This window comes from Cervus canadensis, chromosome 14 (genome assembly GCF_019320065.1).
Source record: "Cervus canadensis isolate Bull #8, Minnesota chromosome 14, ASM1932006v1, whole genome shotgun sequence".
Taxonomy (NCBI): domain Eukaryota; kingdom Metazoa; phylum Chordata; class Mammalia; order Artiodactyla; family Cervidae; genus Cervus; species Cervus canadensis.
This window is the reverse complement of record NC_057399.1, coordinates 29,747,344-29,761,563: the sequence shown is the minus strand read 5'-3', so window position 1 is coordinate 29,761,563 and position 14,220 is coordinate 29,747,344. Positions and strand designations below refer to the sequence as shown.

Genomic DNA, 14,220 nt, shown 5'->3' with positions numbered 1-14,220 from the left:
ATAAAAATAATATTATGATAGATTCCTCTTTTATTTCATATATATGTTATTCTGATTTACTGAATGATTTATTATTACATGTTACTACTAGTATCATCATTGTTATTGTATTATTTCAATAATGCATACCAACATAAACAATAGTACTTGTAAATGGTTTTACCATGCAACAGACTAAAAATGTATTAGGTTCAAACAATAACAATAAACATTTATCAATTTACTCTCGATCAAATTGTTCAAACTCTCCCAACCTTATTCCACATTCCTTTTACTATTGATACTCACGGGGATTCTAATCATGGTTTTTAACTTTTCTCTGTATGAAACAAACATCTACTTCCTTTATCCAATTCAATTTCTTAAACATGCACACAGCCAAAAATTCCCCAATACAGCAACAGGTGATGCATCTTAACAATTAAGATATTAAGAGAAAAATCTATTACAGAGTTTTTTCAAATATATAATTTAAAGGGGAAAAAAATGAAACTGAAACAATTCTACCTGTGTAGAGTTAAGGCCACACTAAGGGAAATTTAAATACTGTAGCGGGGTGAGATAAAGGCAACGATATGGTTATTCTACTTATTTGGTTCTATATTTATTGCAGTCCTTTTTCATCTGAATTCAAACTATCCCTTAGTATTGTGTTTTACTCTCCTTGACAAAGTGGGTCAAGTGATGTATTAGAGGAATGGGTGCTTTTTCCTTAATCGTCTAAATGACTGTGGAACTGGAGCTAAACAAATAATCTTAGGACAACTAGCCTGACTGTGTAGAGATTAAATCACACTGGACCAGGAGGGTGGGAGTTGGAGAGTGGAGAGAAGCAGGGAGGTGAGAAGTTGGGGAGTGGGGTAGGTGGAGCATGGGGTCACCTGGATGTGGGAGTCGGTGGGGAGCTGGGAAGGGGTGCCCTTCTTGCACCGCTGAAATGATGGCTTCTCCAAAGGACCTAGTAATTTGTCAGTGAATCTCAGATTCTCCAGCACAAAAGAAGACTCTTTCTTTTATGGAAGGGAGGCAAGAAGGACAGAGTGCAAACTACAGGAGAAGAGGAAAGGTAGATTCCGAAGTAAAATTATATGCATCCAATTCAGCACATGGGGAGAGGGAGGAGCAAAGAGACAGGAGGGGCTTCTTTTACACAGAGAATTTTATCTTTGTGTGGTGGTGGTTGTTAATAGGAATCTTCATTTTAAATAATGCTCCTCTCCAGACAATTTCATCTTCCCATCAATGGGATTCAGCAGGTAGTCCGATAAAGAGATTCAGGATTCTAAACTTCCCGAAACAACAACAGATGTAATACTGCATAACTGCAGGAGACTCATTTAGTGTCCTCACGGGTACAGAAAATTGAAGCAGAATTAGGTCACTCAGGTTTTTCATACAGATTGAACAGTAAATCAAGAGGGGTTACTGTTCTGGCAAGAAAAAGAGTTCCATTAAAGGCGACAGATATTTGTTCAGGTCCAGAGGAGAAGTTTATGATTCCTGTAGGAGAGTTATTTGAACAGAAAATGACACTGGTACATTTTGTTCCTTCCAGGAGCTGAGTGACACTTTTTAAAAGAAAGAGAGAGGGAGACTGACTTTTGGTAACTCTGCTGATGAAGCGGCTCTTGGTAATTTTTGAGAAGGAATTTTCAGGGTTGTAATGGAGGCCAGGGCAGTACAAAAAAAACACTAGGCCAGCTTCCTGAAGCCAGGGGGGCTAGTAGGCTGATTTCATACTAAATTCTGACTTGATACCAAAGAGGGCTCACATCATTCAGAAAGGCTCTTCTCAAATAAATCCCTTTCAATGTGAAATATATTTCTTTCTCATGTAATATTTGTAGAATTTACATGCTAACATTATAATTCTTGGAGCACTTCTGATCAACCCTCTAACTCTAGGTGGGAGAACTGAAGTGAAGTATATTGACAGGGGCAAACAAAGTATGCCAAAACACACACACACACACACAAAGAGGCACTGACACTCCAGAGAAAAGCAATAAAGTTTCATCATAAGGGAAAGATGACCTAAAAGAAAGGATCCAATTTAAACGAGAACTAAATGTTTTTAACTGAAGAGCTTACATAGATCTGAGGCCGGGTATTCACATGCAGAAACTTACGTGTGCTATTACTGAAAAAGGAAAGTTAATTTTGTCAAAATTCTGATTTCATGATGAACAGGAAAAGTAGCCAGGTGACTTAAAAGTGAAAAAAAACAAAAAAAAAGTTAAGATTCTGACAATTTCCTTTCACTTTTCATAGACAAGGTAAGTGATATTACAACAAAGAAATGAACATCTGGTTAAAGAATTTCTGACAAACGATTTTTGCTCAAACCAAGTTTATAAAATTATACAAGAGACTTTAAAAAAAAAAAGACCTTGCTCAAATCCTCAATCAGAAGAGAGAGTTACACTGGACTCTTCCTATCAGTGCTAATGGGTAGTAAGTAAGCCATTCTCTCAGAGAGGGAAAGGGGGTTTTTAGCTGTCTTTTACAAGGGCCTAAGGGACTTAATCTAACCCTTTTTAAGGAATACATTTAACTAATTTCTGCAATTGGATAATTTATCTTCATATAGGCAGAAGTCAGCTCTTGCTCTGTAACTAAAGAAGATAAAAGATACCCCTGCAAAACCCTACCAGTATAAACCTAAGCTTCTCAAAACAGCCATGGGAGATTTCAAGCCAAAACACCCATCAGCTTTCTGAACCAGGGTTGCCAGATCGGTCACTTCAAAAGCCAGGCAGCTTAACAGAAGAGGAGACATGTTATCAAGTAATAATAATAACATGACAATTAGCCATTCCACCACCTTCTGCAATGCTTATAATTCAGAAGATACTGATGGACACATGTTTTTAACTTGACACAGGTATGAAGGACAAAACCTTTCCACATACCGGAATAGGCTAAACAGTAATAATTAATACTGTGTACTTTGGGAGACCATCCATTAAGATCATTTCCCAAAAAAAGTGTTAAAATGAGCTCGTTACAAGAACACCCTGCAAATACAGTTCTGGTAAAAATGACAAAGAAAATTTAGGACTCAATAAGCACATACACAAACACACACCCCATAATATAGGCTGAAGAAGGAAAAAAAATATGAAAAATCAATGCATTTGAGCTGTGGTGTTGGAGAAGACTCTTGAGAGTCCCTTGGACAGCAAGATCAAACTAGTCAATCCAGAAGGAAATCAGTCCTGAATATACATTGGAAGGACTGATGCTAAAGCTGAAGCTCCAATACTTTGGCCACCTGATATGAAGAACTGACTCACTGGAAAAGACCCTGATACTGGGAAAGATAGAAGGCAGGAGGAGAAGGGGACGACAGAGGATGAGATGGCTGGATGACATCACTGACTCGATGGACATGAGTTTCAACAAGCTCCAGGAGTTGGTGATGGACAGGGAAGCCTGGCATGCTGTAGTCCATGAGGTCACAAAGAGCTGGACACAACTGAGCAACTGAACTGAACTGAAGGAAAAAAAAAAATCCAGATGCATTTCTAGGTGCAGTGTCTGTGTTATAAGGCATTCGTGTGACCCAACAAAGGGACTGGTAGCTCTGTATGGTCAAGGTAGGGAAAAAATGTTAGCACTTAGGAAGTCAGAATTTTAAACAATATCCCACTATCCCATTTATTGTCTTTTAAAATGGCTTTTGGCTTTTTTATTCAATGGCAACATAAAGAAAGGACTGAATATGAATATAGTTTTTCTGCCCCAAATGAGTATATAGTGCTGCTATTTGACTTTTGTACCACACAGAAATTATTCACCCAACAGAATCTATCAACACTGAAACATCAATTGATGATGAGTATCTAGCTCTCTAGGGATACATGAAAAGCTGGAAACAGCAATATAAAAGCTCTTAATTGAGGATTAGTAATAGCAGTGAGAATAAAATTATACTCTTCATCCAAAAAGCTATACACATTTAATGGCAAGTTATTGTGATTTCTTTCAGAGTAACTCTCAAAGCTGATAAATTAGTATTTTAATATAATAATAGACAAGTAGTCACGTGTTTTACAATAAAGAGTAAGGTAATGTTTTTAAAGGGATCCTAGACATTTTTTTCTTGGGCTCCAAAATCACTGCAGATGGTGACTGCAGCCACAAAATTAAAAGACGCTTGCTCCTTGGAAGAAAAGCTATGACAAACCTAGACAGCATATTAAAAAGCAGAGACATTACTTTGCCAACAAAGGTCCATGTAGTCAAAGTCATAGTTTTGCCAGTAGCCATGTATGGATGTGAGAGCTGGACCGTAAAGAAGGCTGAACGCCAAAGAATTGATGCTTTTGAACTGTGGTGTTAGAGAAGACTCTTGCGAGTCCATTGGACTGCAAGGAGATCAAACCAGTCAATCTTGAACATTCATTAGGAGGACTGATGCTGAAGCTGAAGCTCCCAATACTTTGGCCACTTGATTCGAAGAGCCGACTCATTAGAAAAGACCCTGATGCTAGGAAAGATTGAAGGCGGGGGGAGAAGGGGACGAGAGAGCACGAGATGGTTGGATAGCATCACTGACTCAATGGACACGAGTCTGAGCCAGCTCCAGGAGATGGTGAAGGACAAGGAAGACTGGTGTGCTGCAGTCCATGGGTCAAAGAGGAGGACACAACCGAGTCACTGAACAACAAAGACATTATTTTGGGCTTCCAGGTGGCACCAGTAGTAAAGAACCTGCCTGCCAATGCTGGAGACGTAAGAGACTCTTGTTAGATGCCTGGGTCAGGAAGATCCCCTGGGGATGGGCATGGCAACCCACTCCAGTATTCTTGCCTAGAGAATTCCCATGGACAGAAGACCCTGGCGGACTACAGTCCATAGGGTTGCAAAGAGTTGGATATAACTAACATGACTTAGCACAAAAGCACAGACATTATTTCCTAACATTCTCTGTAATGTGTAACCCCTAATTTTCTTAAGTTAAATTATATTTGGGAAATAATAGCTAAAATGTATTGAAAGTCTTTGTATAATTTTATCTTCTCCCTATAAAAGATTAATATTGTATAATGCCTTCTTTTAACATAAAGGGAAACCAAGTCACAGAAAACAGATGTGACTTGAGGAAGGCAACCCAGACACTTTGCGGCAGAGCACACTTTTTGGCTAACTCTTGAAACCAGGGCTTCCCTGGTGGCTTAGCTGGTAAAGAATCCGCCTGCAATGTAGAAGACCTGGGTTCGATCCCTGGGTTGGGAAGATCCCCTGGAGAAGCGAAAGGCTTACCTACTCCAGTATTCTGGCCTGGAGAACTTCATGAACTGTATAGTCCATGAGGTCGCAAAGAGTTGGACATGACTGAGTGACTTTCACACATACACACACACGAATCCATGATCTTAGCTTTATTTTATCCTGACTCAGTTCTTCCTGGACTCTTTCTTTTTTTTAATTGAAATTAACCATTTAGGATCTACTAACTACAGTCTGCGGGCCAAACCCTGTCTGTAACTTGTTCTTATAAATAAAGTCTCACAGGAACACAGCCAGCCCATTATTGCCTAGCTGCGTTCACACCATAATGGTAGGTCTGAGTAGTTCTGACAGAGGCTCTAAGGCCCTTTAGAGAAAAGTTTTGTCAATCCCTGATTCAGATAAATGTGCCAAATGAAGCTTCTGGAGTAAGAGTTAAAATAAGGACTATATACGAAGACATTTAAGTGGGGCCTATCCCAAAAGTGAGACCAGGCCATTAACCAACAAGTGCATGAACTGAAACAAAGAATATATTATTTCCTTATATACAGCTTCTGAAGGACGGGCTTTGGCATCAGGAGATGTCAAGCCAGCAGACACACTCAACATATGAGTCACTGACAGTCATCATTCAAGGACATACTGACAGACCAGGACAAGATACTGCACAATCTGAGTGTGAGCTGACCACTTTCTTGTATCTTGAAGAACTCTGGGCTGAGCTTTTGATCTTGGCGTGTCATCGGAGTGGATAAAAGTTTTCTGACTGCAAGAATGAAAATCAGGCCTTCAGACCCAGAAGCCCCAGAGGGTCCCTGCCCCAGGCTCCAGTGGCAAAGAAACTCTTCTCTGAGACTTTGTTGGAAAATCACTCTCAAGCCTGAGTCTTGGCCTCTGCAGTTCCCCTTAGGCCTTTCCCGGGTCCCACAAAGAATGACCATCACACTAGGAGACCCCAGGCCCTCTAGGCTGGGTGGTACTTGCAAGCACACATCGCCTTACCCGCGGGACAGGTGCATTACCTGTACTCCCGCTCCTGCAGAATCTCCACGGGGTCCAGGCCCTGGGGTTTCTGGACCGGGCTGATCCGGCTCTGCTTCTGCTGCAGCTGGAGGATGGGCGAGGGCTGCCCCGGGGCCGGCTGCGGTACGGAGGGTCCGGGCACGGCAGCCGCGGGCGGTGGCGCTGCGGCGGGGGGCGCGGGTGAGGGCCGGCCGCTGGGCGCGGGCACCGGCAGCTTCTGCGGGGGGCTCGGGCCGCTCAGCTCTGGCCCCGGGCCTGCGAGACAAGAGCGACATGGGCAGCTGGGGAGGGAAGGTGCCCTGTGCCCACACCCCGCCTGCCCGCCGAGCCCCTCCCGGGGGGGTGTGTCTGGGGATGGGGACAACGGAAGGTCTCAAGAGAAGAAAACAGGAGGGAAAGGAGGAAGATGAGGAAAGCCAGAAGAGAAAGGGGGAAAGGGTTAAAAGAAAGGAAAAAGAAAAAAAGAAGCTGGCATCTATCCCAAAGGGAAATGGCCCTAAAATGACTCTTAGGTAATTGATTAGGGAATAGAGAGCCAGTTTTTAGTGGAGGTCTGCAGTGGGTTTTTAAAAATAATTGCAGGTGCATTTAGGGTTCTGAAAAAGCAAGGGAGTCACTCAGCGGTCAGATGCAATCTGGGTGTGGTCCCCAAATCACATTCTGCGGACTACACCACAAGCCCCCTCCTGCCCAATCTGGAACGTCCCGCTGTAGAACCTATGCTTTACATAATATAGGCAGCAGCTCGCCAGTACTCTGATGTGAACTGAAATAAGCACGCATTTTTCCTTAATGACCTATAAAGTATATTTATATTTATAGGCTTTATTGGTACATCTAGGGAACTTAAATTTCCTACTACATGTTAGAAAATATTTCTAAAAACATTCAGTGCAGGGGAAATAAAGAATCTGCTCATTCCATCTAAGAAAACCCAGCAAAAATTAAGATTCAAGACAGCATTTTTCTCATCTTATTAGAATAAAGGGCTACATAATCATTAAGTTTATTAAAATGTACTTGATTAGTTAATTTAAAGCAATTTCCCACATTAAACTTTAGGAGTCTCAACTAAATTAAGAAGTGTTCCATCTCTCCACCAGGTGAATTTTTACTTATTTCAAAGTTATAAATAAAACGAGTAATGCTACCAGATGAGTTTAGTAAATTAAAAAAAAATCTCAGTAAGCAGATGTTAAAACCTCAAATAGGCATTCTTCCAAGTATTTTCTGTATCTGTTCAGAGAAATATTAAAATTATTAAACGGTAACAAAAATAATCATCTCTATACTTCAGAGTGACTTATTAATGTACCATACAAAGACATACATTATGAAAAATTAGACATTTCAGTTTTGAGCAAACACCAGTGAGAAGTGGGCTTAAATGACAACCCAAGGATAGCAAACATTCTGACAAGAGGTGTGGGAAGAATTAAAACAAAGTGCCGGGGAAACTACAGTGTGTGTGAGTGTGTGTGTGTCTGTGAGCATGAACGTGTGTAGCGGTGGTGTTCTTTCGTTCCCCTCCTTCTGAAATTAGGTAAAACTTTCCCAGAGACTTAGGGCTGGATGAGACTTCCCGAGGTCATCTGTAGCCTTGTTCTAGGATTGATGACAAGTTCTGGAGGGAAAAATGCACTTCTTGTTTGTTTTTTTTTTGTTTTAGGCACTATAGATGTACTATCATAGTAAAGAGATCCTTCTCAGCTAAGTACATTCTGATTCTTTTTCTGAACGGGAGGTCTTTTACATAATGCAGAGCTTTTCACAATATTTCAGATTTCGAGTTCCTTCCGTTCATATGGAAGAAACCAGTTTATAAACATTAACTCTCAGAGTTGTTAAGCATTGGAATAAGTTATGGAGGGACACTTTTGATTATTTTTTCCCTCAGGATCTTTAAAACAGGGGAGCTTTTTTTTTTTTTTTTTTTTTTTAATCTGAGTTGCTTGGAGCCAAAGGAGAGGAGATACAGATTTCTAACAGTTACTTTAATAGTGTGATTCTATGAATTTCCCTAATAAGCTCAAGAAACTGGTAGAGTTAAATATACTTGAAGACTTGGTATAATAAGCACACTAAATAAATAAATGTAACACATTGAAGCCCTCTAAAAAACCACCACCTTTAATAGAAAGAAAATCTGTGTCCTACTGATAACATCATACTAATTATCCTAAATTCAGTTTTCAGAGTGCTTTTCCTCCTTTCAAAATTTGAATAAGTTATCAATAAAAGCCATAATAGTGCAAGAGTGCACATATTTCACTTACTCTGGATGCTTTCTTCTTTAGCATGATGGCTAGTAAATACCTGTGTAGAGTCATGCCGACTCCTCAAGGTATATTCAAGTCACTATTTTTAAAAACACACAATCAAAGGGAGGTATCCAGAGCATGTCTGATATCTCTGGTTCCAAATCTAGTCATTTTCAGCCTGTGACTTGAAACTAGATCTGACACATACACAGCTAGGCTCCTTTAATCCGTAAATACAGAGACATTCTTATCTGGTTGAAGGACCCTTAAAGTTAAGACGTAGGTAGAGACAGACCCAAACATAGACTTAAATATTCAAATCTCCAATCTAAAAAGTATTCCAGCTTGCTGTGAACTGAAATAGGTACGTCTAAAGCACCCTGTGTCTTTCTAAAAGAACCGGTAAGTCATACCGATCAGTCGTGGGAGCTTAAGCAAGTTACTTAAGCCCTGGTGCCTCAGTCTCCTCAGTAGAATGGAGGTAATAACAGTGCCTTCCCCCTGCAATGGGGAAGTGAGGATTCAATGAGACAGCATGGTCGCATGCTCAACCCTCAGCTCTGGTCATTTTTTATTGCCATCAAGGACACCAAAATAAAGAAGCCTAATTTAATCTCTCAGCTTTTCAGCTGAAAACTGAGAAACTCTACGGCAAAAGAAAGGTTTTCAAGGAAATTTGGTACTGTATTAGCTAGAAGCTTTGAAAGGACGCTCTTCAAGAGCAAACTTGAAAATGTTTCCACCGTTTAATACAATTCAGCACAGATACTCAGATAAGTCAACCTGCCATGTGCTTCCTGCTAAGTCCCCATCAGAGTCACTTACAAGCAAACTCCTTTCTAATTAAACACTGCCAGTTCATTTACCGCATGGGTCTATTTTCTCCTCTGGCCAACAGGTTATACAAAAAATTCTCCTTACAGAGGCTAAGGGACTGAACGCAGCTGCCTGTCATTAGACACGCCCAGAACACACCTACTTAACCACGAGGTGTTCTTTTGCTGCTTGTCTTTCAGGAGCTGAGCTGCCTGAATGGTTTGCTCTGTATCAACAGAAAGCATCTCTCGACAACCAGCACACTCGTGGTCTGCAGAATGATAAGAACTCACATCTTGGTATCTTTAGATCAAAGACAAATTACGTTCTTTAGCTATCTCCTACTCTCTCACCAATATCAACAATTTAGGCTTAACTGTCTGAGGTACAAAATATGTCTTCCTGTCAGTCCTCACTTTAGAAGTCAAGGTAGATATATGCCCTGACACTCTTGAGGGGTGTCGTCCCATTGCAGCTAAGGGAGGGGAGAAGTCTTCATTAGATGTCTGAATCCAAGAAACAGGTAAATAAACTTCTTAAATTACCTAAGTCTCACATGTACAGAATTTCTGTACAGAATTCCCACTTTACCTTCTGGTACAGAAGGATGTTTATGCAAATAACTGTCTGTGCATTAGATAAGGATTTAAGTGGATTCCAGAGGTTGAAAAGATAAATGTAATAATGAGGCTTAAATGAAGCATACTAAGAAATTTTAGATGACAAAAGGAAAACAAAAAACAAAAAAACAAAAACGAGAGGGGCTAGGAGGAGAGTGACAAGCACTGAAAAAACCAGCAATAAAACTCTTGCTTTCTACCATGAAGGCTTCCCTGTCCACCGCAAAAAAAAAAAAAAAAAAAAAAACCTTTTCAGTTCCTATTTTGAAATTTGCTTTGGTCTCCAAAAAGAAAAATGAATCAGAATTGGAAAATGATGGATTCGATTTGAGAGGAGCCCACAGTAGGCAAGGACTAGTGTCACTCATCTGTTCAGTGCACACTTCCTCTGGTTAAACTGCAGCTCTTGGGTGGTGGCTCTGGCGGTATCACTTTTGGTGAATTCTAACTTTGGAGTGGGTTTGAGGCAGATCACCCCAGCCAAAAAAGCTCTCTTTGCACATGAGTGACACTAGCAAATGGGACGAAAGAAAAATCACAGATACCACCAGGAAAGTAGACATACTTAAATTGATTTTTTTTCCTCTGAAATATTGACAGGGGTATTTATAAGCAATTATGCTGCTTTATTAATTTTTTTTAAAAGGAGAGGGATAAACAATTAATAAAAGTAATGTTCTCTTAAATAAAGAAAAACTTCTTTTGGCCTTACTTGAATTTGTCCAAAATGTCATTGCCAAAAAAAAACACAAAAAACCAAAAAGCCATTTTCAAGGAAGGTGATCATTTCCCTATGAAATCTGACATTTGGGGGACAAGATCAGAAATGTAACCTCCCTCCTGGTGGCAGGAAGGGGTCTGCTTTATTTGAGGAAAGTGTCTTCTTTTCTCCTTTGTCCGCAGTCTCTTTGCCTGCTCTGGCATATTGGCCTGAGTAGTTTCATTTCTAATGCAGCCTGATGGCTGGAGATACAAAAAACACAGTGAGTAATAAAACGAGTTTCCCCCCTAACGCCAGGAGCCTGGCAAGGGAAGATGTAGGCATCAGGTAAAGGGAAAAAAAGTAATAAAAATAAAATGGAGCCTTCCCTTTTGGAAATGATCCAGAAAATATACCCAGGATTGTGTTGGTTAGGACGTGGAGGATTTGCTATGTTCAAGTATCCAGGTAACTGAAACTCTATCCTCGAAGTTTTACTTCATCATGTAGTCTCCTTCTTGTGACTTTGGAGGAAATGAATCATTTAGCTTTCTGCCTTCTTAAATAATACCCTGGCATCTTTTCCTGCTGTGCCTAGGTCATTGTTAAAAATAACAAACCTCACTGAGGTCCGTGATGAGGGGCTACCCTAGGGACCAGCTGCAATGCTCGAGGAAGTGTGCCTCTGTGACAAGGTCCCACAGTGGCCTTTCAGGAGGCACAGACTTTGCTCCCTCCTCTTAAGCTACCACCTCTCCGACTGTGACCACTAAGCCTCTCCTGGGGACTCCTTTAGTTAATAACACTCCTTGGATACTGAGACGCGGGCTAGCAGGGTCACCGGTGTTGTTGACATTGTGTCCAGAATATGAATACAAGGCTCTCGGTAAGGAGCTGAGATCCTTTTCCTTTCTACCCACAGGCGTGCGATGCCTGCACGTGGTGCACAGACCTTGGGACAGAGCCTTTCCCTGGGCGTGAGCCTTCTGGTCATGAGGGTGCCAGGGCGGGGCAGAACGTGAGGCCCCTGGCGTTGAATCCTGAGTCTCCGCGCTCCAGATGTGTGCCACGTGCACCGTGCTTATTAGTGAGCGTGGAGCAGAAGGTTTGCTGGCAGGCCCTCAGGAGGTACAAACTACACATATACACAGACGTACACTTCTGATTCTCTCTGGCGGCGTTCCTAAGAGCTAGAGTTTTTGCAATTTTAAAGCCTCTAGACATACTGAGTGTTCAAACTACCACCTAATGCGCAGCTTTCCTATACAACCTTTACAGTCACTGATGTTTGGTCCCATGGGGTCCTCCACCTACCAGAGCATCGCAGCCCACACAGAGAAGTCTGGAGATGACACGGTACTTTCGTGCTCTTTTGAAAACCATTCCTAAGGCTCCATCTACAATTAACAAGATGAGTTTACCCTTTCAGTAGGCAACTCAGGGTTTCCTCTACCAGGAAAGAAACATCTACAAACTCAGAAGGAAGAACAATAGTAATTTTTAAAAAAATCATCTGAACTCTTTCCCAATGTCTAAGTCCCAAAACCTAAGAAGAAGACCAATAATCCCAAACCAGTAGCAATGATCAGATGTCAGGGCTGACCCAAATGAGAGGGATCCACTCACAGGAAAGGGTGTCACTGACAAGGAGGGACTCTGGAACTCAAATTCCCTGAGATTCAAATTCTCTGGAATTCAAAGCTCTAGTAGAACAGAACCATAAACCTTGTGCTTATCCAGTGGCTAACAAAAATCCTCCCAGAGAAAATAACATTCATGGAAGCTCATCCCATAGCTCCCTGAAGCTCTGAATTCTCTCATCAGGATCAAGCAGACCACCAGCCCATTACCAAAGACTATCGCATCTCAGCTCCTTATAGAATCAGCCTCAGCTCTGATGCCAGGGTCTAGAGGAAATAGGCCATGTGGATTCTGTTACTCTATTATGAACAAATGTTACCGATGCCTCTATCATGCAGTATTCCTTACAATAATAATAATTAAAAAATTAATCCCGCCTGGCAAAATTACTTTATACTCTCATGCTAGAAAAGATTCTGTGTCCTCTGAGAAACTGGTCAGCAACTTCCTTCTGAGTGGCGAGGACCAGGCACCTGACCCTGTCCCCTTTCCTGACCACCATGCAGCTCCAGGCACCTTGGAAGCACAGATGCAGCCTTCACAAGAGCTCCTGGGCCCCCACCCCCATGGCTGATCTCCCAACTTTGATTTCTACTTCCCTCTGTTTCTGAATTTTCTACTTGATAATTTCTTTACCATGGGTATGCTTTCTTGCAAGCCTCCTCAAATGCGTTTTCACAACCAAAAGGATAGAAAGAAAGAAATCAACAGACACAAAATAGCTCAAGGAGAGGAGATTCGAGACGTGCCTGCTGGCAGTGGAACGCACCACGTGCAGGGGTTCCTAACCTGGCAGGGGGTAGGGCGGATGGGCTTCCGACAAACCTTGAAGCCCTTGAAAGGGAATGCAAAGTCACAGGGGACTGCGCTTTTTGCTTAGAGCCACAGCTCACACCAGAGTCTCCAAAGGTTTAAGAAGCACCCCTCTAGGACCCACGGCAGAGGAGACCAAGAATTTTGGCCAACTAAGCAAAGCAGACAAGGGAGCCAGCGAGGTGCGGCAGAAGGTGGCCCTGGGCTGACAGCAGCCCAGCACTTGTGCGTGCTTAGCCGTCCTTCTCTGAGCTGGACCTTCGCATTATTCACTGGGTTGCATATTAACCTACCAGATGGTCTGTTGTAGTTAACAAGGGCCTGCTGCTGCGGCTGAGGCTGCTGCGGCTGAGGCTGGGGTGGGGGCTGTGGCGGCGGCTGTTGCTGCATGCCAGGCAACGTCCTTTTCCCCTGGACTGCAAGCTGCAGTGTTTCGGGGAGGGGCTGGCCGCGGGCCAGCATCTTGTAAGCTAAAATCTGGGCTCGGAGCTGATGCAGCTGGACCGGACTGAAAGGAGAGGGACCCCTGCTGGGTTGGTTCATCGCCTGGGGGTCGCCTGGGATGAGGGGTCCTGGCTGGCTTGGTGGCATCTGTGGTGGGGTCGGGCCGCCTCCTGATATAGGGCTGGACACATGCTCGGGGGCTCCCAGCGGAGACGGGTGTGGCGACATGTAACCTGGAATAAAACACAAGGGGAGAGGTCACAGGCTGCCCCCCATGACCCTGAAAGAGAAACATTCCTGGAGATCCTGATGATTTTCCACAACAGCATTGACTGATAGAAATTTAAAGCATATGTAACTTAGTAAGTATGGGATTATATATAATTTAAAATTTATGTGTGACAAATATATATATAATTTAAAGAAACAGACAAAAGTAATTGCAATAATATATAATTTAAACCAGCATATCCCTAATATTATCATTTCAAAAAATAAAAATTATTAGATTTTACATTTTTGTTTCCGTATTAAGTTACTGTACATCTCCACTGGGACTAGTCACATTTCAAGTAGTGGATAGCCCGATGTGTCCTAGAGGTGTCCCTGATAGCTCAGCTGGTAAAGAATCTGCCTGCAATGTGGGAGACCCCGGTTCAATTTC

The 14,220-nt window shown here is 42.1% G+C and overlaps 1 protein-coding gene across 4 annotated transcripts in view; it reads right to left on the bottom strand.

Annotated features, from left to right (window-relative positions):
* SMARCA2 (SWI/SNF related, matrix associated, actin dependent regulator of chromatin, subfamily a, member 2) overlaps positions 1–14,220 on the bottom strand; it is a 175,279-nt gene that overhangs the window by 137,605 nt on the left and 23,454 nt on the right. For all 4 annotated transcript variants that reach the window (XM_043487359.1, XM_043487360.1, XM_043487361.1 and 1 more), the window contains exons 4-5: positions 13,406–13,789; positions 6,261–6,516 (exon numbers count right to left, since the gene is read on the bottom strand). In XM_043487359.1, the coding sequence (XP_043343294.1) occupies positions 6,261–6,516; positions 13,406–13,789 (640 nt within the window). The remainder of the gene's footprint in view (positions 1–6,260; positions 6,517–13,405; positions 13,790–14,220) is intronic.